The 24,599-nt window shown below is 35.2% G+C and overlaps 1 protein-coding gene and 1 pseudogene across 4 annotated transcripts in view; one reads left to right on the forward strand and one right to left on the reverse strand.

Moving 5' to 3' along the window:
- CEP57L1 (centrosomal protein 57 like 1) overlaps positions 1-24,599 on the forward strand; it is a 98,679-nt gene that overhangs the window by 38,909 nt on the left and 35,171 nt on the right. For 3 of the 4 annotated variants that reach the window (XR_005529341.1, XR_005529340.1, XM_039237406.1), the window contains exons 3-9: positions 574-753; positions 2,100-2,221; positions 16,420-16,536; positions 19,447-19,524; positions 19,988-20,071; positions 23,985-24,062; positions 24,179-24,423. Coding sequence is in view for 2 of the 4 variants with exons in the window: in XM_039237406.1 (XP_039093337.1) it covers positions 574-753; positions 2,100-2,221; positions 16,420-16,536; positions 19,447-19,524; positions 19,988-20,071; positions 23,985-24,062; positions 24,179-24,423 (904 nt within the window). In the remaining 2 variants the exon portion in view is untranslated. The remainder of the gene's footprint in view (positions 1-573; positions 754-2,099; positions 2,222-16,419; positions 16,537-19,446; positions 19,525-19,987; positions 20,072-23,984; positions 24,063-24,178; positions 24,424-24,599) is intronic. The other variant, XM_039237407.1, reaches the window with a different exon arrangement.
- LOC120235213 lies at positions 21,414-21,856 on the reverse strand (annotated as a pseudogene).

The raw sequence follows: 24,599 nt of genomic DNA on the forward strand, positions 1-24,599 counted from the left end.
CTCATTGCCATGTAGTATTCCATGGTATAGATAAACCACATCTTCTTGATCCATTCATCTGTTGATGGACACTTAGGCTCTTTCCATGTTTTAGCTATTGTGGAGAGTGCTGCTATGAACATTGGGGTACATGTGCTCCTATGCCTCAGCATTTCTGTATCCCTTGGGTAAATTCCTAGCAGTGCTATTGCTGGGTCATAAGGGAGTTCTATAGGCACTACATTTTAATTTTCTTTATCCATACTCAGACTTTTATGCCTCCTAGACTATATCTTTTTTAAATCTTTTTATTTGAAGATATATATTTTATTGAACTAAATTGTGATTATTAGCTGTCTCAAACCTAGAAAATTACTAAACACAATCACAAATATACTGTTTTTATAAGATATGTTAGAAAAAATTTGTCCCTCTTTAGAGTTTTAGTGGTTTTTTTTTTTTTGAGGAATAAAATATATATCACTTGTATGTTTTTCTGGCTTACTAACAAAAATAATACTGTTCACTTTCATATGATACCATGTAAGTGTTCAAAATTTTCGTTAAAGAAACAAGCACATTTTTTTTCAACAGCTCTTATTTTAGCCTTAAAAACTCTTCAGGAAAAGATTCATCGTTTAGAGTTGGAGAGAACACAAGCTGAGGACAACCTGAACATTCTTTCCAGAGAAGCAGCACAGTATAAAAAGGCCTTGGAGAAAGAAACAAATGAGAGAAATCTGGCACACCAGGAACTGATAAAGCAGAAAAAAGGTAAGAAAATTCAATAGTTCTCAGAAACAAGGGGTTATCAGAACTTACAACTTGCAAATAAGCCTAGTCTAACATTTACTCAAATGTCTTTGTTCTTATATACATTGAAACTTTGAGGCCTTGTTCTCAATCTGATACTTTGTATTAAATGGATATAACCTTGAGCTTACGTATATTATCCCAGTTCATAAATTACTGAGATTAAAAGAAAAAAAATTAAGTTTTTAGACAAATTGTGTTTAGAAATTAGAACATTTTCAGAATACCAACAAAATCTAGTTTTACCCATAATATAATTGAAATACTTTATATTTTCAGTCAACACTGGTTTTTTAAATTTGAAAAAATAAAACAACACTAGTAATTAAACAATATAAAAACCATAAAAATGAATAAAAATTTTTATTAACTTGAAAGATTAATTAGAGGAAATAGACAGGTAAGTAGAGGTTTTTGTGGAAATTATAAAAAGAACAACAGGACATAAGTTTTTGAGTTTTGGAACATAAGTTCTTTAGGGTTGCCTGGGTGGATCAGTCTATTAAGCACCTAGCCTTAGCTCAGGTCATGATCTTGTGATCCATGAGTTCAAGCCCTGAGTAGGGCTCTGTGCTAACAGGTTGGAGCCTGGAGCCTGCTGCAGATTCTGTGTCTCCCTCTCTTTCTGCCCCTCCCCCACTTGCCTCTGTTTCTCTCAAAAGTAAATATAAAAATTAAAAAAAAAACCCATAAGTTCTTTATTAATTTTACTTCATAATGTATAGCTTTCTTTTTTCTTATACTATATTCAGCTTCATAAATAAGATTCAAGTTTGTATGTCAACTTATAAAAAGTATGAAGAATTGAGAAAAATTTTTCTGAGGTTATTGGACAAAAGTGGAAGAAAGAGCTACAGAAAGTAAAAAATTAAAGTATTAGAAAGGATTACTTCTTAGGAAATAACTATGTTGTCAGTAGTCAAGAGCAGAGGAAATGGGAATGGTAGAATACATATACTCAAGTTTCCTGAAAGAGAAAAATATCTAGATAAGAAAGAGATGATAAGTCCTCTGTCATTTCCCAGGAACATCCAGGATTTCTATCATCCCACAAGTAAGTCATTGACATCTTACACTTATAGAAATATACCCTGTGGATCTTTAGAGGGAGACAGTGTTAAACTAGTTATATGTACTTAATGAGATATTCACAAAATGTATGTCCATAACTCTTACAGTCAGTACTTAGAACTAAAGAATTCATGAACTTTTAGCTCTTGATTGAATTTATATAATGTATTTCTTGTGAGAACCAAACCTGTAATCTGTATGATAATCAACACATTATTACTTTTTCTTTTTCACAGATATCACTATACAGTTAAATTCAGCCCAGTCTCGCTGTACTCTTCTAGAGAAGCAACTGGAATATACAAAGAGAATGGTTCTCAATGTAGAGCGAGAGAAGAATATGATCCTAGAGCAACAGGTGAACATATTTTCTATATGAATATAATATAATTTAATTATTTAATATATTTTTGGAGAAGCAGGAAAGAATATCCAATGGAAAAAAGACAGCCTTTTTAACAGATGGTGTTGGGAGAACTGGACAGCAACATGCAGAAGAATGAAACTAGATCATTTTCTCACACCATGCACAAAAATCAACTCAAAATGGATAAAGGACCTGAACGTGAGACAGGAAACTATCAACACCCTAGAGGAGAAAGCAGGAAACAACCTCCTTGACCTCCACCGCAGCAACTTCTTACTTGACACATCCCCAAAAGCAAGGGAATCAAGAGCAAAAATAAACTGTTGGGACCTCATCAAGATTAAAAGCTTCTGCACAGCCAAGGAAACAACCCAGAAAATTAATAGGCAACCAACGGAATGGGAAAAGATAGTTGCAAATGACATATCAGATAAAGGGTTAATATCCAGAATCTATAAGGAACTCACCAAACTACACGCCCGAAAAACAAACAACCCAGTGAAGAAATGGGCAGAAGACATGAACAGACACTTCTCCAAAGAGGACATCCAGATGGCCAACAGACACATGAAACGATGCTCAGCATCCCTCCTCATCAGGGAAATACAAATCAAAACCACACTGAGATACCACCTCACGCCAGTCAGAGTGGCTAAAATGAGCAAATCAGAGAACTCTAGATGCTGGCGAGGATGTGGAGAAACGGGCACCCTCCTGCACTGTTGGTGGGAATGTAAACTGGTACAGCCCCTCTGGAAAACAGTGTGGAGGTTCCTCAGGAAACTAACAATAGAACTCCCTTATGACCCAGCAATAGCACTGCTAGGAATTTACCCAAGGGATACAGAAATGCTGAGGCATAGGAGCACATGTACCCCAATGTTCATAGCAGCACTCTCCACAATAGCTAAAACATGGAAAGAGCCTAAGTGTCCATCAACAGATGAATGGATCAAGAAGATGTGGTTTATCTATACCATGGAATACTACATGGCAATGAGAAACAATGAAATCTGGCCATGTGTAGCAACATGGATGGACCTTGAGGGTGTTATGCTGAGCGAAATAAGTCAGGCAGAGAAGGACAAATACCATATGTTTGCACGTATAGGAGGATTAGGAGGAACTTGACGGAGGACCAAGGGGGAGAAGAAGGGCGGAAATGGTGGGGGAAAGGGAGAGAGGCAAACCATGAGAGACTCTTGAATGCTGACAAAAACTGAGGACTGATGGATGTGGGGGGGAGGGGGGGATGGGCATGAAGGAGGGCACTTTGGGGATGAGCACTGAGTGTTATGTAAAAACTAATTTGACAATAAACTATTTGTAAAAAAAAAAAAAAAAAAAAAAACTCATGAAAAGATCAAATGCAAAAAAATAAAATAAAATAATATATTTTTGGAGAATATTTAATGTCATGGGAAAATTGTATTGTAATTTTAAGTAGGATAAAAAGCTGTATTGAGGAGATTTCCACTTGTAGTGAAGCTGACTAGGTCATTGGACCAAGCTTTTTTTAGAAGAAAACAAGAAAGACTAGGCAATATATTAAAAAATAAGGAAGGAAGGGAGGCAGGGAAGGGGGAAGAAAGGATAAAGGGGAAAAAATACATAAAGGCATTGGAGCGTTAATGAAGTGATGAAAAATCACTTTGGATGTGGACTTAAATCCAAAGAGGTTGGCCTCTAGAGAGGTTGGTCTGAGGCCCCATCCTTCTTAGGGCATTTCTGATTCCAGAGTTACCAAATAATGCTTTTCAAAGCTATGGGGCTAGAGGAATTGAAGTTAGATTCCAGGGCCTACCAAGAGTAGGAACCCTGATAGATCTATTGTGCTCTGAATGCATTGTGGGGATGAACAAGAAGGAAAACAACCCGGATTAATCTCTCAGAGTAATGAAAATCTTAGTCTTTGAAATTGGTTTTAAGTCATCCTGGATAGCTAATATTCCCAGGGACCTGAAATTATTTCTACAAACATTTCTTTAACACAGTGAAAAACTTTCAGTCAAACATAACCAGGCAGAAGGAATTAAGACACTATGAAATTTTCTTTCATTAGTGTTTTATAGTTTCCGGAGTACAGGTCTTTCATCTGTTTGGTTTGGTTTATTCCTAGGTATCTTACTGGGTTTGGTGCAATGGTAATGGGATTAATTCCTTAATTTCTCTTCCTGCTACTTTTTTTTTTGTTTTGTTTACAAATAGTTTATTGTCAAATTAGTTTCCACATAACACTCAGTGCTCATCCCCACAAGTGCCCTCCTCCATGCCCATCCCTCCTCCCCCCCACATCCATCAGTCCTCAGTTTTTGTCAGCATTCAAGAGTCTCTCATGGTTTGCCTCTCTCCCTATCCCCCACCATTTCCCCCCTTCTTTTCCCCCTTGTTCCTCTGTCAAGTTCCTTCTAATCCTCCTATACATGGAAAGAGCCTAAGTATCCATCAACAGATGAAGGGATCTTCCTGCTACTTCATTATTGATGTATAGAAATGCAACAGATTTCTTTGAATTAGTAATAAAATAGTTGCCAAAAAACAAGAGTCCAGAGCCAGATGGCTTTTCAGGGGAATTCTACCAAACATTTAAAGAAGAGTTAAGACCTATTCTTTTGAAGCTGTTCCATAAAGTAGAAATGAAAGGAAAACTTCTAAACTCATTCTGTGAAGCCAGCATTACCTTGATTCCAAAACCAGAGACCCCACTAAAAAGGAGAACTATATACCAATTTCCCTGATGAACATGGATGCAAAAATCCTCAACAAGATACTAGCCAAATGGATCCAACAATATATTAAAAGAATTATTCAACATGGCCAAGTGGGATTTATACCTGGGATGCAGGGCTGGTTCAATATCCACAAATCAGTCAGTGTGATACATCACATCAATAAAAGAAAGGACAAGAACCATAAGATCCTATTCTCAATAGATGCAGAGAAAAACATTTGACAAATCTAGCATCCTTTCTTGATAAAAACCCTCAAGAAAGAAAGGATAGAAGGATCATACCTTAAGATCTTAAAACCCATATATGAAAGACCCATAGCTAATATCACCCTCAGTGGGGAAAACTGAGAGCTTTCTCCCTAAGGTCAAGAACAAGACTGGGATGTCCACTCTCACTACTGTTATTCAACATAGTATTGGAAGTCTTAACTTCAGCAGTCATACAACACAAAGAAATAAAAGGCATCTAAATCAGCAAGGAGGAAGTCAAAGTTTTACTCTCCACAGATGGCATGATACTCTATATGGAAAACCCAAAAGATTCCAGCAGGAAGCTCCTATAACTGATCCATGAATTCAGCAAAGTCACAGGATATAAAATCAGTGCACAGAAATTGGTTGCATTCCTATACACCAATAATGAAGCAACAGAAAGAGAAATCAAACAATCAATTCCATTTACAATTGCACCAAAACCATGAAATACCTAGGAATAAACCTAACCATAGAAGTGAAAAATCCATACACTGAAAACTATAGAAAGCTTATGAAAGAAATTGGTGACACAGAAAAATGGAAAAATATTCCATGCTCCTGGATTGGAAGAACAAATATTGTTAAAATGTTGATACTACCCAAAGCAATTTACATATTCAATGCAATCCCTATCAAAATAACATCAGCCTTCTTCACAGAGCTAGAACAAACAATCCTAAAGTTTGTATGAAACCAGAAAAGACCCCAAACAGCAAAAGCAATCTCAAAGAAGAAAACCAAAGCAGGAGGCATCACAATCCCAGATTTCAGACTGTATTACAAAGCTGTAATCATCAAGACAGTATGGTACTGGCACAAAAACAGACACTCAGATCAATGGAACAGAATAGGGAACCCAGAAATGGACCCACAAACATATGGCAAATTAATCTTTGACAAAGCAGGAAAGAATATCCAATGGAGCAAAGACAGTTTTTTCAGCAAATGGTGCTGGGAAAACTGGACAGTGACATGCAGAAAAATGAACCTGGACCACTTTCTTACACCATACACAAAACTAAACTCAAAATGGATGAAAGACCTAAATGTAAGTCAGGAAGCCATTAAAATCCTAGAGGAGAAAGCAGGCAAAAACCTCTTCAACCTTGGCCACAGCAACTTCTTACTCAATACGTTGCCGTTGCCGGAGGGAGGCAAAGGAAACAAAAGCAAAATGAACCATTGGAACGTCATCCAGATTAAAATCTTCTGCACAGCAAAGGAAATAATCAGCAAAACTAAAAGGCAACTGACAGAATGAGAGAAGATATTTGCAAATGACATATCAGATAAAGTGTTAGCATCGAAAATCTATAAAAAATTTATCAAACTCAACACCCAAAAAACAAATAATCTAGGGAAGAAATGGACAGAAGACATGCATAGACACTTCTCCAAAGAAGACATCCAGATGTCTAGCAGACACATGAAGAAATAAATGCTCAGCATCACTCATCATCAGAGAAATACAAATCAAAACCATAATGAGATACCACCTCACACCAGTCAGAATGGCTAACATTAACAACTCAGGCAATGACAGTTGTTGGTGTGGATGCAGAGAAAGGAGAACCCTTCTGCACTGCTGTGGGAATGCAAACTGGTACAGCCACTCTGGAAAACAGTATGGAGTTTCCTCAAAAAATTGAAAATAGAACTACCCTATAACCCAGCAATTGCACTACTAGGTATTTATCCAAGGGATACAGGAGTGCTGTTTCAAAGGGGCACATGCACCCCAATGTTTATAGGAGCACTATTGACAATAGCCAGAGTACGGAAAGAGCCCAAATGTCCATTGACAATGAACGAAGATGTGGTGTGTATATATATATATATATATATACACACACACAATGGAGTATTACTTGACAATCAAAAAGAATGAAATCTTGCCATTTGCAACAATGTAGATGGAACTAGAAGATATTATGCTAAGTGAAGTTAGTCAGAATGACAAATATATGACTTTACTCACATAAGGAACTTTTAAGATACAAAACAGATGAACATAAGGGAAAGGAAGCAAAAATAGTATAAAAACAGAGAGGGGGACACAACATAAGAGACTCTTAAATATAGAGAACAAACAGAGGGTTGCTGGAGGGGTTGTGGGGGGATTGGGCTAAATGGGGAAGGGTCATTAAAGAAAACACTTGTTGGGATGGGGACTAGGTGTTAGGATGAATCAGTGGAATCTACTCCTGAAATCATTGTTACACTATGTGCTAACAAACTTGGATGTAAATTTCAAAAATGAGATAAAACCTGAAAAAAAAAAAAAAGAAAATCAACAGATTTCTCTACACATTGATTTTATATCCTGTGACTTCACTGAATTCATTTATCAGTTCTAGCGCTTTTTTGGTGGAGTCTTTTCAGGTTTTCTGTATAAAGTATCATGTCATCTACAAATATTGAAAGTTTTACTTCTTCCATGCTAAAACATTGATGAAAGAAATTGAAGATGACAGAAAGAAATGGAAAAACATTGTTAAAATGTCTATACTACCCAAAGCAATCTATACATTTAATGCAATTTCTATTCAAATACCAACAGCATTTTTCACAGAGCTAGAACAAACAATCCTAAAATGTGTGTGGAACCACAAAAAGACCAAAACATTCTTGAAAAGGAAAAGCAAAGCTAGAGGCATCACAATTCTATACTTCAAGTTATATTACAAAGCTGTAGTGATTATAACTGTATGGTGCCGGCACAAAAATAGACACATAGATCAATAGAACAGAAGAGTAAACCCAGAAATGAACCCACAACTATATGGACAATTAATCTTTGACAAAACAGGAAATATCCAATGGAAAAAAGATAGTCTTTTCGACAAATGGTTTGGGGAGAGCTGGACAGCAACATGGAGAAGAATGAAACTGGACCACTTCCTTACATCATACACAAAAACAATGCAAAATGGATTGAAGATCTAAATGTGAGACAGGAAACCATTAAAATCCTAGAGAAGGGGCGCCTGGGTGGCTTAGTCGGTTAAGCGTCCGACTTTCGCTCAGGTCATGATCTCGCGGTTCGTGGGTTCGGGCCCCGCGTCGGGATCTGTGCTGACTGCCAGCTCGGAGCCTGGAGTCTGTTTCAGTCTGTGACTCCCTCTCTCTCTGACCCTCCCCTGCTCACGCTGTCTCTCTCTCTCTCTCTCCTAGAAATAAATAAAACATTAAAAAAAAATTTAAATCCTAGAAAAGAACACAGGCAGTAACCTATTTGACATTGGCTGTAGCAACTTCTTTCTAGGTATATCTCCTAAGGCAGAGGAGACAAAAGCAAAATAAACTATTGAGACTTCATCAAAATAAAAGGCTTCTGCCCAATGAAGGAAACAATCAATAGAACTAAAAGGCAACCTATGGAATGGAGAAGATATTTGCCAATGACATATCTGATAAAGGGTTAGTACCCAAAATATACAAAAAATTCATAAAACACAACACCCCAAAAATGAATAATCCAATTAAAAAATGGGTAGAAGACTTGAATACACATTTTTTCAGAGGAGACATCCAGATGGCCAATAGACATGTGAAAAGATGCTCAACATCACTGATCATCAGGAATATACAAATCAAAACTACAATGAGATACCACCTCACACCTGTCAGAATGGTTAAAATCAACAGCAACAAGAAACAGGTGTTGGCAAGGATGTGGAGAAAGGGGAGCCCTCTTGTACTGTTGCTGGGAATACAAATTGGTGCAACCATCCTGGAAAATAGTATGGGGTTTCCTCAAAAAGTTAAAAATAGAACTAAGCTGTGATCTAGCAATTGCACTACTAGGTATTTAACCAAAGAATACAAAAATACTAATTTTTCAAAGGGGTACATGCACCCTGTGTTTATAGCAGCATTGTCTACAATAGCCAAATTATGGAAAAAGTTCAAGTGTCCCTTGACTGAAGAATGGATAAAGAAGATTTGGGTATGTGTGTATGTATATATATAATGAAGTGTTACTTGGCCATAAAAAAGGATGAAATCTTGCCATTTGCAATGACATGGATGGAGCTAGAGCGTATAATGCTAAGCAAAGGAAGTCCGTTAGAGAAAGACAAATACCATATGATTTCACTCATCTGTGGAATTTAAGAAACAAAACAAATGAGTGAAGGTGGGGGGCGGGGGGAGATACAAATCAAGAAACAGACTCTAAACTGTAGAGAACAAACTCATGGTTACCAGAAGGGAAGTGGGTGGAGAGATGGGTCAAGTGGTGAGAATTAAGGAGTGCACTTGTTGTGATGAGTGCTGGGTGTTATATGGAACTGTTGAATCATTATATTGTACATCTGAAACTAATATACTGTATATTAACTAACTGGAATTTAAATAAATTTTACTTAAAGGAAAAAGACACTATGAAAAGAAATAGCATACATAACAGACTATATAGGCACTCTTACAAGTTAGCACCAACTGGATGCTGATTCTAAAAGACAAAAACATAAACTTTAAAATAATTATACTTGCTATAATCAAGGCGATAAAAGATGATTGATAATTTCAGCGAAGCATTGGAAACCATAAAATGACAGAGCAGACTTGAGAAAGAACCAAATAAAACTTATGGAACTGAAAATTATGGTATCTGAAATTTGAACTGAATGGATGGATCCAACAGTAGATTGGAAGAGGTAATCAGTGAATGGGAAGGCAAAGTCATCCAGATCAGCAAAGAGACAAAATGAGAGTAAATTCAGAAAATAAATTAAGAGGCATAAGTTCTTGAAAGTTAAACTTATGTGTAACTGGAATTCCAAAAGGAAATGAGAGAGAATGGGACATAAGCAGTATTTGAAGAGATAGTGACTGAGGATTTTCCAAAAAGGGATTTAAAAAAAATCACACCACAGATTCAAGAAAACCAAATCTATAAAACCAAATCAGGAATAACAAAAAGAAATATATACCTAGATACCTCATAATGAATAATAAGACAAGCGTAAAATCTTAAAAGCTGCTGGGGGAAAAAGATTACATACGTTCAAAGGGACAATTAAAGTGACCTCTGACTTATCAAATGAAAGTACTGAATTCAGACAATGGACTGATATAGTTAAGTATTAAAAAGAAAATACCTGCCAACCTACTATCCTAAACCTGGGGGAAATATCCTTTAGAAATAAAGATGAGATAAAGACATTTAAAGGCTAACAGAGACTGAAATCATCTGTTACCAAGAGATCCATTCTAAAGGAACCACTAACAGACATTCAGACAGAAAGATAATTATCTTAGATGAAAGGTCAGAGATGCAGGAAAGAAAGAGCAACGAAAATGGTGTGTATGTGTGAATAAATCTAAATGAATAGTGTATAAAAGCAATTATAATGTTTTATGTGGCTTAAAGTTATATAAAGGATTAAAATTGAGAACAATAGTTTATAAATTAGGCAGGGGTAAAATGTAGTTTAAAGTGTTGTAAGGTTTGGGGCACCTGCCTGACTCAGTGGGAAGAGTATTCAACTCTTGATCTCATGACTGAGTTCGAGCCCTATGTTGGGTGTAGAGATCACTTAAAAACAAATTTAAAATAATGTTAAGTGTATAAGGCTTTTGCATTGTTATGGATTGGTTAGCAGTACCAGTCAATACTGGATTTTCATGGGTAAAGTATTTAAGAGATTTTTCAAGGAACTGTAGAAGTTGACTCCACAATTTATATTAAAAAGCAAAGGTCCAAGAATAGCCAAACTATTTTGAAGAATGTGAGGTCTTGCTTTACTATATATTGAAACACATTGCAATGCTATCAAAATTAACATATCTGTATGGATAGACAACCAGAATAAAGGAATAGAATACACTCAGGAATAGACTCACTTACACGGAAATTATATACAACAAGGGTGCCGTTGCAGATCAGTGGAGAAAATATAGACTGCAATAAATGGTTTTTGGAAAACTGATTAGCTATGTGAGAAAAAAATGAAATTGGAGCCCAGCCTTACATTATTCACAAAAATCAATTCCAGATGGATTTAAGATTTACATGTAAAAGGGAAAACTTTGTAATTTTTAGAAGCAGAACAATGTCTTGATGACTTTGGAGTGGAGAAGGATTTCTTAAATAAGACAAAAAAGTAACAAAACAGTAGAAAAATGGGCTCAGTTATAAAGAGGCATTTTGTAGGAAAAAAGAAATCACAAATGGTCATACATTTATGAAAGAGTTCTCATTCGCATTAGTAACTAGGAAAATGCAAATTGAAAGCCCAACAAGATACTGTTTCACATCCACCAGATTGGAAAAAATGTAAAAGTGACAATTCTGAGTTGTGTAAATAAGGTACAACAACCAGAAGAACAATCACTTTATGAAGTTCAGTTATTTTATCTTATAAAATAACCTTGAAATTCTTATCATAGCTAAATATTGTTGATCAGTGACTTTTAACAGCTTTTTAAATGTTTTTGAGGTATAATTTATATATGAAATGCACAGATCTTAGGTGTAGAGTTTAGTGATTATTGATAAGTATATAATCCACAGTCCTATTAGATAATAGAAATTCATATCTCTGTCAAGATATTTCCTGCTTTCTCCTCACTTCCCAACAAGGAAACTACTGTGCTGATTTATTTTGCCTTAGAGTTTTTGCCTATCTTAGAATTTCATATAATTGGATCATAGGAAATATACTCTCTTGTTTAGCATAAAGTTTTTTAGATTAGTCCATGTTGTTGTCTGTATCAATAGTTTTTTATTGCTTATAGAATTTTATTACATAGATATGCCATGATTTGTTGATTTGTTTTTCTTTTGATTGACATCTGGCTTGTTTTCTGTTTTGGGATATGATGAATAAAGCTACTGTGAACAAATCTTTTGTGGATGTATGTTTTATTTCTTTGGGGTAAATATCTAGTAGTGAAGTTGTGCCACAGAGTAGGTGCATATTTAACTTTATAAGAAACTTCTAAACTGTTTTCCAAAATATTTTCTTTAGAAGTTAATAGTTTGCATTTTTCTCTGACCCATCTGAAATTAACTTTTGTATGGTGAGAGAAAATGTTGAAGGTTACATTTCTTTCTATGTGGATGTCTACTTGTTCCAGCACCACTCATTACAAGACTTTACTTTCTCCCATTGAATTGTTTTGGCACCTTTGTCTACAGTTGATTGACTGTATAGATAAAGTCTGTTTCTGGGACCCTGTATACCATGTAGCTTTATAATAAGTCTTGTGATGTCAAATAATGTGAATCTTCTAACTTTGTTCTTTTTGAAGATTGTTGTGGTTATTATAGATCTTTTGCACTTCTATATGCATTTTATGATCAATCTGGCATTTTCTAAAAAATAAGTCTCCTAGATTTTGACTATGCTCTTGTTAAATCTGGAGATCATTTGGAGGAAAATTGACGTCTCAAAAATATCTAATCTTTCAAATCCATGAACATAGTATAATTCTCCATTTAGTTCAGTCTTTCTCTTCATGGTTTGTAGTTTTTAATGAGAGGTCTTACACAACTTTTGTTAAATTTATCTCTAAGAATTTAATGTTTTCTTAATGCTATTATGAACTGTATAATTTTTCCCTCACTTTTCTATTACTAGAAGAATTGATATTTGTGTGACTTTATATCCTGTAGTCTTGTTAATTTGTTTATTCTAGTAGTTTTCAACTTTTTAGGGATTTTCAGTATACACAGTCATGCCATCTGTGAATAAAGACAATTTTCTTCTTTTCCAATTATTATGGCTTTTATTTCTTTTTTCCACCTTACTGCACTGGTTGTTACAGCTAATACACTTTTAAGTAGAAGTGGTAAGGACTTTGTCCTTGCTTTGTTTCTGATCTTTGCATTTTATAATGCAAAAGATGCCAGTCTCTCACTATTAATTATAATCTTATCTATAGGCTATTCATATCTCTCCCATATCAAGTTGTGGAAATTGCCTTCTATTCTTAGTTTGCCAGAAGTTTTTATCATGAGTGAATATTGAATCTTGTTAATTGCTTTTTCTGCACCTAACAAAAGGGGCACATGATTTTTCTCTTTTATTCTGTTAATATGGTAAGTTACATTGTTTGATTTTCAAACATTAATGGATATCGCATTCTTGGTGTGGACACCAAGTGATTTTGATGTATTATTTTTTTTCTACATTCTACATGTCTACACTCTACATAGCTTGATTCAGTTTGCTAAAATTTTGCTTAAGTATTTTTATGACTATGTCTGTAAAGGATCTTTGTAATTTTCTCATAATGTCTGTGTAGTTCTGGTGTCATGATTTTGTTGGCCATAAAATTACTTGGAAAGATCCCTTCTTCTGTTTTCTGAATGACCCTATGTAAGACTAGTGTTATTTATTCCTTAAATGTTTGATAGATTCAAATTTGATAGAAGTGGTCTGGAACTAGAGTATTCTTTGTGGACAGTTTTTAAATTACGAATTCAATGTATTAACAGATATAGGGCTACTTAGATTTTCTGTTTCTTTTTGTGTCTTTAGACATGTCCCTTCTTTCATTTCTGATATTGCTAATTTATTATGTTGCTCTTTTAAAAATTATCAGTCTACCTATCACTTCTCTAAATTTTATTGATTTTTTTTCAAAAAAACAACTTTTTCTTGGAGAAAGCATTTTTTTTATTTTTTTTCCTTTTCTTAAAATTAAATTCCAGTTAGTTAACATACAGTGTAGTATTGGTTTCAAGAATATAATTTAATGATTCATCACTTACGTATAACAGGAAGTGCTCATCCCAGCAAACATCCTCCTTATTTAGCCCATCCTCCCCTCCAGCAACCTTCAGTTTGTCCTGTGTATTTAAGCATCTCTAGTGGTTTGCCTAACCTCTCTGTTTTTATCTTCTTTTTTCTTCTCTCCCCCTACATCTGTTTCAAAAAAAACTTTTTTTATTTTTAATTTTTTTGGTTTATTTTCGACTTAATTGAGTTCTATTTTATTATTTCCTTCCCTATTGATTTAAAACTTTTATTCTTTTAAATGTTGCATTTTATGGTGAAAGCTATTGAGTTCCCTCTAAACTGCTTTACTTATGTCCCACAGAGTTTGATGTTTTGCTTTTTTTTTTTTAATTTGAGAGAGCATGAGCCAGGGAGAGGGGGTAGTGTAGGGGGTGGGGAGAGAGAAGGAGAATCTTAAGGAGGCTCAGCATGGAAACTGATACAGCGCTTGATCCCTCAACTCTGGAATCATGACCTGAGCCGAGTAGAACAGTCAACCGATTGAGCCACCCAGGCACCCAAGATGTTTTGTATTTTTGTTGTCATTCAGCCAAAAAAATGTTTTCCAACTTCTCTAGTGATTTCTTTTTAAATTTTATTGACTTCTCTTCCTTCTGGTACTTCTCCTCTTTTAAGTAGCTGCTGTACAGGTTAAGGTATGTGTTCTTAACTAAACCAATCAGCTATGAATTAGTATTAAAACATTTCAGTATAATAACAATCCTTACTACAGTGTGCTTCCACTTGTCCCCTTTGTGCTACAGTTTTCATACATTTTATTTCTGCATATTATAAAACTCATAATACACCATTATTATTTTTGCTTTAAAAAAGGTTGTCCTTTAAAGAAAACTTAAAGAAACAAGATGAAATATGTATCTATTCACATCTTTACCATTTTAGTGTTTTTTATTTCTTTGTATAGATTTGGTTTTATGTCTGGTGTCATTTCCTTCAGTTCAAAGTACTTCCTTTAAAAGTATGCTGAGAATTCTCTTTTAACATATGTTTTTCTGGAAAAGACCTTACTTCACTATTATTGGTGAAGGATATTTTCACAGGATATAAAATTCTAGTTGACAGCTTTTGTTCTCTCAACACATTAAAGATGTCTCAATTGTCTTCTAAATTTCATAGTTTCTAATGATAATTCTTATCTTTATTCCTCTGTGCATAATGAATCATCATTTCTCAGACAGCTTTTAAGGTTTTCCCTTTATCACTGATTTTCAACAATTTGATAATGATGTGCCCAAATATGGTTTTATTCATACTTACTCTGCTTCAGTTTTTTAATTTATTATTATTATTCTCAAATCTGTCTATTAATATTTTTCATCAAATTTGGAAAATTTGGGGGGCACCTGGCTGGCTAAGTCAGTTAAGCATCCAACTTTGGTTCAGGTCATTATCTCGCAGTCTGTGAGTTCAAAGCCCCGCATCAGGCTCTGTGCTAACAGCTCAGAGCCTGGACCCTGCTTCAGATTCTGTATCTCCCTCTCTCTCTACCCCTCCCCATCTCATGCTCAATCTCTCTGTCTTTCTCTCTCTCAAGAATAAATAAACATTTAAAAAAATGGAAACATTTTAGCCATTATCCTTCAAATAATTATTTTTGTCTGAATAATTCTTCTCTCCTCTCCCTCTGTAATGCCAATTGAATATTAGACCACTGGTCACTGAAACTGTTTATTGATTGTTTCAGTTTTTTGTTTTTAAATATATTTTATTCTTTTTTGTGTTTCCGGGTTTTTTTATTTTTGAGAAAGAGAGACAGAATGTGAACAGGGGAGGGGCAGAGAGAGGGAGACACAGAATTAGAAGCAGGCTTGAGCCCACAAGTCGTGAGATCATGACCTGAGCTGAAGTTGGACGCTTAGCCGACTGAGCCACCCAGGCACCCCCATACTTTATTCTTCAGAGCAGTATTGTTTATAGAAATTTGAGCAGATAGTATAGAAAGTTCTCATATACCCCTGCCTCCTCACAGTTGCCCCTATTTTTAGTACCTTCATTAGTGTGGTAATAAATAACCATTACAAAACAATGTATACATGTGAAAATATATGCATTACTTTCCTTTTCTCCAGTTTCTCTATATGCTTTATTTCTCTGATAGCTGCTTTTCTGTGTTATAATTAAAAGATAAATCAATATGTGGGTTTGGTCACCTTACAAATAACAGTATATTTAATATATGGTTCACTGATGATGTTTTCCTTACTAGAAATGTTATATAAATATACATAGAAGCGTTTGTTTTGTTGATGCTAATATAGCTCATTTTTTGGGTATATTATGTTCTTTAAAAGTTTTTTTTTTTGTTTTTTATTTGCAAGCACATGAAGTATGTACATGTATATACATGTTTCTTGTGACAGATTTATTGTGCTTTAATTCTCAGAAGTTGTATTATTCTTGAGCCCTTGGTATTACTTGCCAAATTCAGGTTTTGTTTTTATCCTTTCCAGGCCCAGCTTCAAAGGGAAAAAGAACAAGATCATATGAAGCTGCAAGCAAAACTTGAAAAGCTTGATGTCTTAGAAAAAGAATGTTTTAAACTTACAACAACTCAGAAAACTGCTGAGGTAAGTTGCCACTTATTCCTTTGAAGTGATGATGCCAGGAATAAATCTTTAGTATTAAGCATTATTGGCCCTGTATGTGAATATACAGTAAATCTGATTTATAAAACTTCTTTAACAGCTCTTAGAAATCCAGATATGATTTTCTGCCTGTGGAGATAAAAAGTTAATGCTTCTGTCATGGCATGAATGAGCCTGCCTTTTGATGTCAAATTGTAATTTTGGCTTCTTCTAAAATGGTACAACATTTTCATTAGTCAGGTAATTTGCCTAAAGGATATTGAAAAGATTGATTTTCACCACTTGCAGTTAAGTCTATCCTATATGCCATCCAGAAATGCCCTCTCCTTTTCCCAACTAAATTTTCTTCCTTTCATAGGACCTTCTTCATGTCCTCTTCCTCTATGGAGTCTTTCTTGAGTTCTCCAGTGCTCAGGAGAGCATTGAAATGCTCTTTGAAATAGTACTATATTCATACTCTGAACCATACCATGGATATAAGATGAAATACATATATATATGTATGAGTGTGTATATGGTGTGAGTCAAATTATATTCATTGTTTTGTTGTTTAATTGTTTCATATAACTTTTGTTTCCTTACATACAGTTTAAGCTGTTAAATAACAAGGAACATACCTTATGCTTTTTTTTTCATTTTTTAAAAATTTAGGTATAATTGAAAAAAACATTATATTAGTTTCAGGTATACAATGTAATTATCACCACAGTAAGTCTAGTTAACATCCATTACCATACATTGTTTTCCTTTTTTTTAAAAGGTTTTATTTAAACTTCAGTTAATTAACATACAGTGTAATATTAGTTTCAGGTATACAATATAGTGATTCTGCAGTTCTATATATCAGCTGGTGCTTGTCACAACAAATGTATTCCTTAATCCCTATCACCTATTTAACCAATCCCTCCACTGATCTCTCTTCCAGTAACCATCATTTTGTTCTCTATACTTAAGAGTCTATTTTTTTTAAATTTTTAAAGTTTATTTATTTATTTTTTAGAGAGAGTGTGTGCTAGCAGGGGAGAGAGGCAGAGGGAGAGAGAGAAAGAAAATCTAGCAGGCTCTATGCCCAGGTTGGATCCTATCATGGGGCTCAATCCCACAACCCTGGGATCACAACCTGAGCCAAAATCAAGAGTCAGGTGCTCAACCAACTGAGCCACCTAGGCTCCCCAAGAGCCTATTTTTTACTTTGTGTCTTTTTTTCTTCGTTCATTTGTTTTATTTTTTTTTTTTTAAGTTTATTTTGAAAGAGATAAAGCAAGGGCGGAGCAGAGAGAGAGAGGGAGAGAGAAAATCCCAACCAAGTTCCACACTATCAATGCAGAGCCTGATGCAGGGCCCATCTCACAAACCATGTTATCATGACCTGAGCTGAAATCAAGAGTCAGCTGCTCAGCCAACTGAGCCACCCAGGCACCCGTTTTATTTCTTCAGTTCAACATATGAGTGAAATCATACGGTATTTGTCTTTCTCTAACTGACTTTTTTCACTTAGCATTATAATTCTCTAGCTCTGTCCACATTATTGCAAATGGCAAGATTTCATTCTTTTTTTATAGTTGAGTAAAATTCCTGTGTGTGTGTGTGTGTGTGTGTGTGTGTGTGTGTACAAATACCACATCTTTATCCATTAATCAGTCATGGACACTTTGGACTGTTTCCATAATTTGGCTATTACAGATAATGGTGCTATAAACATAGGGGTGCATGTATCCCTTTGAATTAGTATTTTTTTATTCTTTAGTTAGATACCTAGTAATGCAATTGCTGGGTAGTTCAATTTTTAGCTCTTTTTTTAATGTTTATTTTTGAGAGAGAAAGAGACAGACTGCAAGCTGGGGAGGGACAGAGAGCGAGGGAGACACAGAATCTGAAGCAGGCTCCAGGCTCTGAGCAATCCGCACAGAACCCAGTGTGCGGCTCGAACCCATGAACTGAGAGATCATGACCTGAGCCAGAGTCAGATGCTTAAGTGACTGGGCCACCCAGGCGCCCTTATATTTAAGTTTTGAGGAAACTCCATACTGTTTTCCAGAGTGGTTCCACCGGTTTGCATTCCTACCAACAGTGCAAGACGGTTCCCCTTTCTCTACATCCTCGCCAACACCTGTTGTTTCTTGGGTGTTGATTTTAGCCATTCTGACAGGTGTGAGGTGATATCTCATTCTGGTTTTGATTTGCATTTCCCTGATGATCAGTGATATTGAACATCTTTTCATGTGTCTGTGGTCATCTGGATGTCTCCTTTGGAAGACTGTCTATTCATGTCTTCTACCCATTTTTAATTGGATTATTCATTTTTGTGATGTTGAGTTTTATAAGTTCTTTGTATATTTTGGATACTAACCCTTTATCAGATATATCATTGGCAAATACCTTATCTCATTCTGTAGGTTGCCTTTTAGTTTTGTTGATTGTTTCACTTCACTGGACAAAAGCTTTTTATTTTGATACATTCCATATATTATATTAATGTCTTCCTATCCATTCCCTCCACCAACAACTGCATCCTTATAATATGCACACAGTAGAAATTTACTGTGATTTGTCTTATGTTTTGAATGAAACACTGAGACCCAAGCTGTAATTGTCTGACTTCCTAGACCTCAAAAGTTTCATCATTACAGTCTTGTTGCTAGAAGTTAATAATGTCTTTGCATGTGCATTCTTTGTTTTCCCTTTGTTCTTCTTTTATGTAACAGCAGGTAAAGCATCGGAAGGAAGCCAGGAAAAATCTTAGCATCTTTTGCCATTTATTTTTCTTTCTTTCTGCTTTAATTTGCTGAACTATTAAGAACCAAGACTCCAAAGACTCTGTTTGGAAAAAGAACAAAGGATATTTGACTCTAGTTTTTATATAACAACCCGTTTTTTTTTGTTCTTTTGCAGGACAAGATTAAACATTTAGAAGAAAAACTTAAGGAAGAAGAACATCAGCGTAAGCTATTTCAAGACAAAGCATCTGAAGTAAATAGAGCATTATATTATTTATCAAAATAAACCACACAGTATTTATCATACTTTGTTTTTATTATCTGAAGCCTATAATTTCTGCTTCCTTGCTTGTTAGTTTTGTCTCTTTTTGCTACACTAATGAAATTCTTAGTAAGTCAGCCAGTATATTTATATACTTAGATGCACCGCCAAAAGCGGTCTTGTAGTCTTTTGAAATTTTGACATATATATGAAAGATTTCCTGATATAGATTGTTTTCTGTTTGATTGACACATATGTATTAAGTAACACATTCTCTTATAAATAGAAAATGCTTGTAATTACCTATAGACTTAGTAGCTTTCACATACAAAAAAATAGTATTTGGCATTTTCTTCCTCAAAAAGGAAGAAACTGAGATCTGATTTCTTATTATAATGTCTTTGAAGACCTTATTAAAAATCATTTTTATAAAGCTCATTCTTTAATATTATAGCTTCAAACTGGACTTGAAATGAGTAGAATTTTAATGTCAGTATCAAATCAAAAACGCTCCAAGGAGAAGAAGAAATCTTCAAAGGTAGACAGACACTTTATTCTTATTTGCTAATGTTTATTTCTTTACTCTTTTAATATTTATATCTATCCATTTCCAAAAATTTTGAAGAGATTTATAATAAAAAGGCATGCAATAATGCTATGAAGTGTGGCTTAAAACATGGGTTGAGTGATTTTTAGGTTTGAGGGTAGAAAATTCTTATAAAACCTAAGTTACAGAAAGTATCAGTAGTTGAGCACAAAACCTAGGTCCGAGCTTGCTGGACAATCAACAAAAAGAAGCATATAATGGTCAGTATATCTTTCATTGTGAAATAACAATAAACATTCCAATTTTTTAGAAAGACAGACATTTTCCTAGTACTAAGCTTTTTTTTTTTCAGTTTGTACAATTTTATTGAAGAAAAATAAATCAGTTACTAGCAAAGCTATTAGTTGATTACTCATCCATTGACAACTTGTATCATTTATTCAATGCTGTATTAAATGGTATATTTGAAGATAGATTAACTAATAGCTCCAAGTCTCCTAACAATTTAAATGAAAATTTTAAAATGTTTGAGACCCCCATTTTGGAATACAAAGTTTATTTGTCTTCCAGTTTCCTTTGTCTGTAGAATAAGAACATGTCATTCCTTTATTAACATGCATAAAATACATCACATTTTCTGTTATGCTGATGCCATAAATTAATACCAATTCTCCAGTCACATAAGGGTTCTTCTTCAATGTTTATTTATTTTTGAGAGAGAGAGAGAAAGAGGCAGAGTGCAAGTAAGAGAGGGACAGAGAGGGAGACACAAAATCCTTAGCAGGCTCCAGGCTCCCAGCTGTCAGCACAGACCCCAATGCAGGGCTTGAATACAGGAACCATAAGATCATGACCTGAACCGAAGTTGGACCCCTAACCAACTGATCCACCCAGGCAACCCCCCACCAAGTCACATAGTTTTGAGCATAAAGTATCTCTAACAGGAGAAGGCTTTAAAAAAGAATTGATACTTGAATAATGCTGCTTCCTTTGATGTGACAAGCAAGCATCCATCTCCCTCCCCTCAGGTGATTTCTTCAGTGTGTTAGAGCACTGAGGGATGGTTTTAGTCCCATAACCAAGTTAGAGTGAAGACATAGGCCATATAGTACCCATGTTCCTTTTTTTAAAAAAATTCTGAATTTTGGGCAACTGTTTCCTAATAACTATAGTTTCTAAAAGCAGTTGTTGTCCCAAACTGGAAGAACTTAAAGTCTTTGTCAGATTAGCGTGTAAATGAATGGAGGGAGATAAACAATAACATTTTAAAAGATGTAGTCTGATAAGAGAGTAACCAGGTAAGAAAATCAAAAAAGGAATAGTAATTTAAAGTTTACTCAGCTATAATGCAGGCTATTCTAACTTTAAAGGAGCATCTCATGGCATACTTCTGAGTCCATTTCCAAGATACTCTGTTGTACTCTCTCTATTTTGTAGATCCATGCAATCTCTGCCATTAGAGTGTCATCTGGGTCTGGATCATATAACAGTGAGCAAATAGATAAAGCAACTTTAAAAATAATTAAAGCAGGTTATCACTGTGATCTTAGAATATCAAGGCAAATGCTACCATTACTATAATATTTAATAAATATTGATTGATAAATTATTGTTGCAAATGCAACCTTAGATGGCTTCAAGGAGTAGTCTATAGGAAAATGAATTGTCAAAAAGAATACACTGCCTCAATATGGGCTATTATTAGGTCCCATAATTGTCACTTGCTAATGAAACATATCTTCTCAACTGGACTTGCAAAACATTATGCTAGAGGGCCATGGGGCAAATCACTAAGTTTATTATTAATCCATTTCAGTACCATAACCTGCACTTGTTTTCTGGTCCTTAACTTTCTCAGGGGGTGCTCAAAGGCTAGACCAAACTCTTGATTATCTAGGCACAGGGAAGGATTGTCTCTTTGTCTCACGCTGGCTCTGCCAGACGTAGGCACAGAGGGGCCAGGGCTTCCTGCAAGCTGCCCCTAGTACTAGACTCAGAGAAATGTATTCTGTAATACTTCATGACAGAGGCACTAAATGATACAACACATGATAAGAACACAATAGATTCCGGAAACAGTTTTGTATAATTTAAGGTCAACAGACCCCATTTGTTAGAATGGCAGTAATAATTGTCTATCAGTTCAGATCTTGGGAACACAGAAACTCCTTAGATCGGAAAAGTAGTAATTATACACAGTTGAAAATTAAATAATATCAATAAATACAATGTCAAATCAGTGATGACAACTCTGCTGGTGGAAATAAATCCCAATCTAAGCAAGACCTTTAAGAATTATAAGTGGCCACCCGAAAAACAAACGACCCAGTGAAGAAATGGGCAGAAGATATGAACAGACACTTCTCCAAAGAGGACATCCAGATGGCTAACAGACATATGAAACGATGCTCAGCATCCCACCTCATCAGGGAAATACAAATCAAAACCACACTGAGATACCACCTCACGCCAGTCAGAGTGGCTAAAATTTAGCAAAAGAGGACTCTAGATGCTGGCGAGGATGTGGAGAAACGGGCACCCTCCTACACTGTTGGTGGGAATGTAAACTGGTGCAGCCCCTCTGGAAAACAGTGTGGAGGTTCCTCAAAAAATTAACAATAGAACTCCCCTATGACCCAGCAATAGCACTGCTAAGAATTTACCCTAGGGATATAGGAGTGCTGATGCATAGGAGCACCCGGACCCCAATGTTCATAGCAGCACTCTCCACAATAGCCAAAACATGGAAAGAGCCTAAGTGTCCATCAACGGACGAATGGATCAAGAAGATGTGGTTTATCTATATGATGGAATACTACATGGCAATGAGAAAGAATGAAATCTGGCCATGTGTAGCAACATGGATGGACCTTGAGGGTGTTATGCTGAGCGAAATAAGTCAGGCAGAGAAGGACAGATACCATATGTTTGCACGTATAGGAGGATTAGGAGGAACTTAACGGAGGACCATGGGGGAGAAGAAAGGGGGAAATAGTGGGGGAGAGGGAGAGAGGCAAACCATGAGAGACTCTTGAATGCTGAGAACAAACTGAGGACTGATGGGTGTGGGAGGGGGGAGATGGCCATGGAGGAAAGCACTTGTGGGGATGAGCACTGGGTGTTATATGGAAACCAACTTGACAATAAAGTATTTGTAAAAAAAAAAAAAAAAAGAATTATAAGTGGCATTGTTCTTAGGACTGAGAAGAAAAAAGAAATCTACATATCTTACTACTTCTTCTGACAAAGAGTAAAAATACTTACATACTCATTTGGCCCAGTTCATCCTGCTTTGCTATCAGTGATTAAGCTGTAGTTCATCTATAACATGAAATACTACACAGAAATAAAAGGAATGTGTAATGTCCTGGATCTGTTGAAGGAGATTTGGATTTTTTTCAGTTTTTGACTATCACAAATAAAGCTGTTATGAACATTTATGTATAGATTTTAGTGAATGTAGGTTTTAATTTTTCTGGGATAAATATCCAAGAGCATAATTGCCAGGTCATATGAGAAGTACGTGCTTAGTTTTACAAGAAATTTCCCAATTATTTTCCAAAGTGGCTATATTATTTTCTATTCCTACAAATGTTACATGAGTGATCTGGCTTTTCTATGTCTTTGCCAGAGTTTGTTGTTGTCACTGTTCTCCATTTTGGCCATCCTGTTAGGCGTATAGTGGTATTTCATTGTAACTTGCATTTCCTTAATGGCTAATGATGTTGCAGATCTTTTCATGTGTTTATTTGCGATCCATATGACCTTTCAGTGAAATGCCTATACATATTTTTTGCTTCTGTTCTAATCAGATTGTTTACTGTTGAGTTTTGAGACTTCTTCATATCATAAATGTCTTTTAAAACAAATTTTTGTTTCCTTTTTTTCCTTTGTTAATATTTAGAAAACTAAATGTTTAAAGAGAGGATCACATCAGCAAACTTATTCAAAGTTTGAATCACTGCCTAATATGGCTGAGAAGGTGAGAGGGGAAAAATTGAAGATACTTGTTCAGACACACTCCTGCTTTGTTGTAAGTGCTATTTAAATGCCATTAGTCATTTGAAATCGTTCTCAGCTATTTCTTTTCCCCTGAAGTCTGCCAGTGCAGGATGTTCTGTGAATAGAAGTATGCAAAGCCTCCTGCAGATGATGCAGCGTTATGGGCCCCATATCCTTCAGAAACCTACTGAAGTTACCGAGCCTAGATGTCTCTACGAGCCTTCTAGAACAACTGCCCAGTGTAAAGCTGAACATTCTGACTCAAAAAATTCCCTTTCTATTTGTGACAATTTGTCCGAACTTTTGATGGCAATGCAGGATGAGCTGGGCCAAATGAGTATGTAAGTATTTTTACTCTTTGTCAGAAGAAATAGCAAAATATGAAGATATCTTTTTTCTTCTCAGTCTTAAAAACAATGCCACTTATGAATTCTTTTTTTTTTTTTCAGGGTCAAAGGTCACATATTTATTTATTTATTTTTTTACAAATAGTTTATTGTCAAATTAGTCTCCACAT

This window comes from Hyaena hyaena, unplaced genomic scaffold (genome assembly GCF_003009895.1).
Source record: "Hyaena hyaena isolate Hyena2069 unplaced genomic scaffold, ASM300989v1 scaffold_123, whole genome shotgun sequence".
NCBI classification, from domain to species: Eukaryota; Metazoa; Chordata; class Mammalia; order Carnivora; family Hyaenidae; genus Hyaena; species Hyaena hyaena.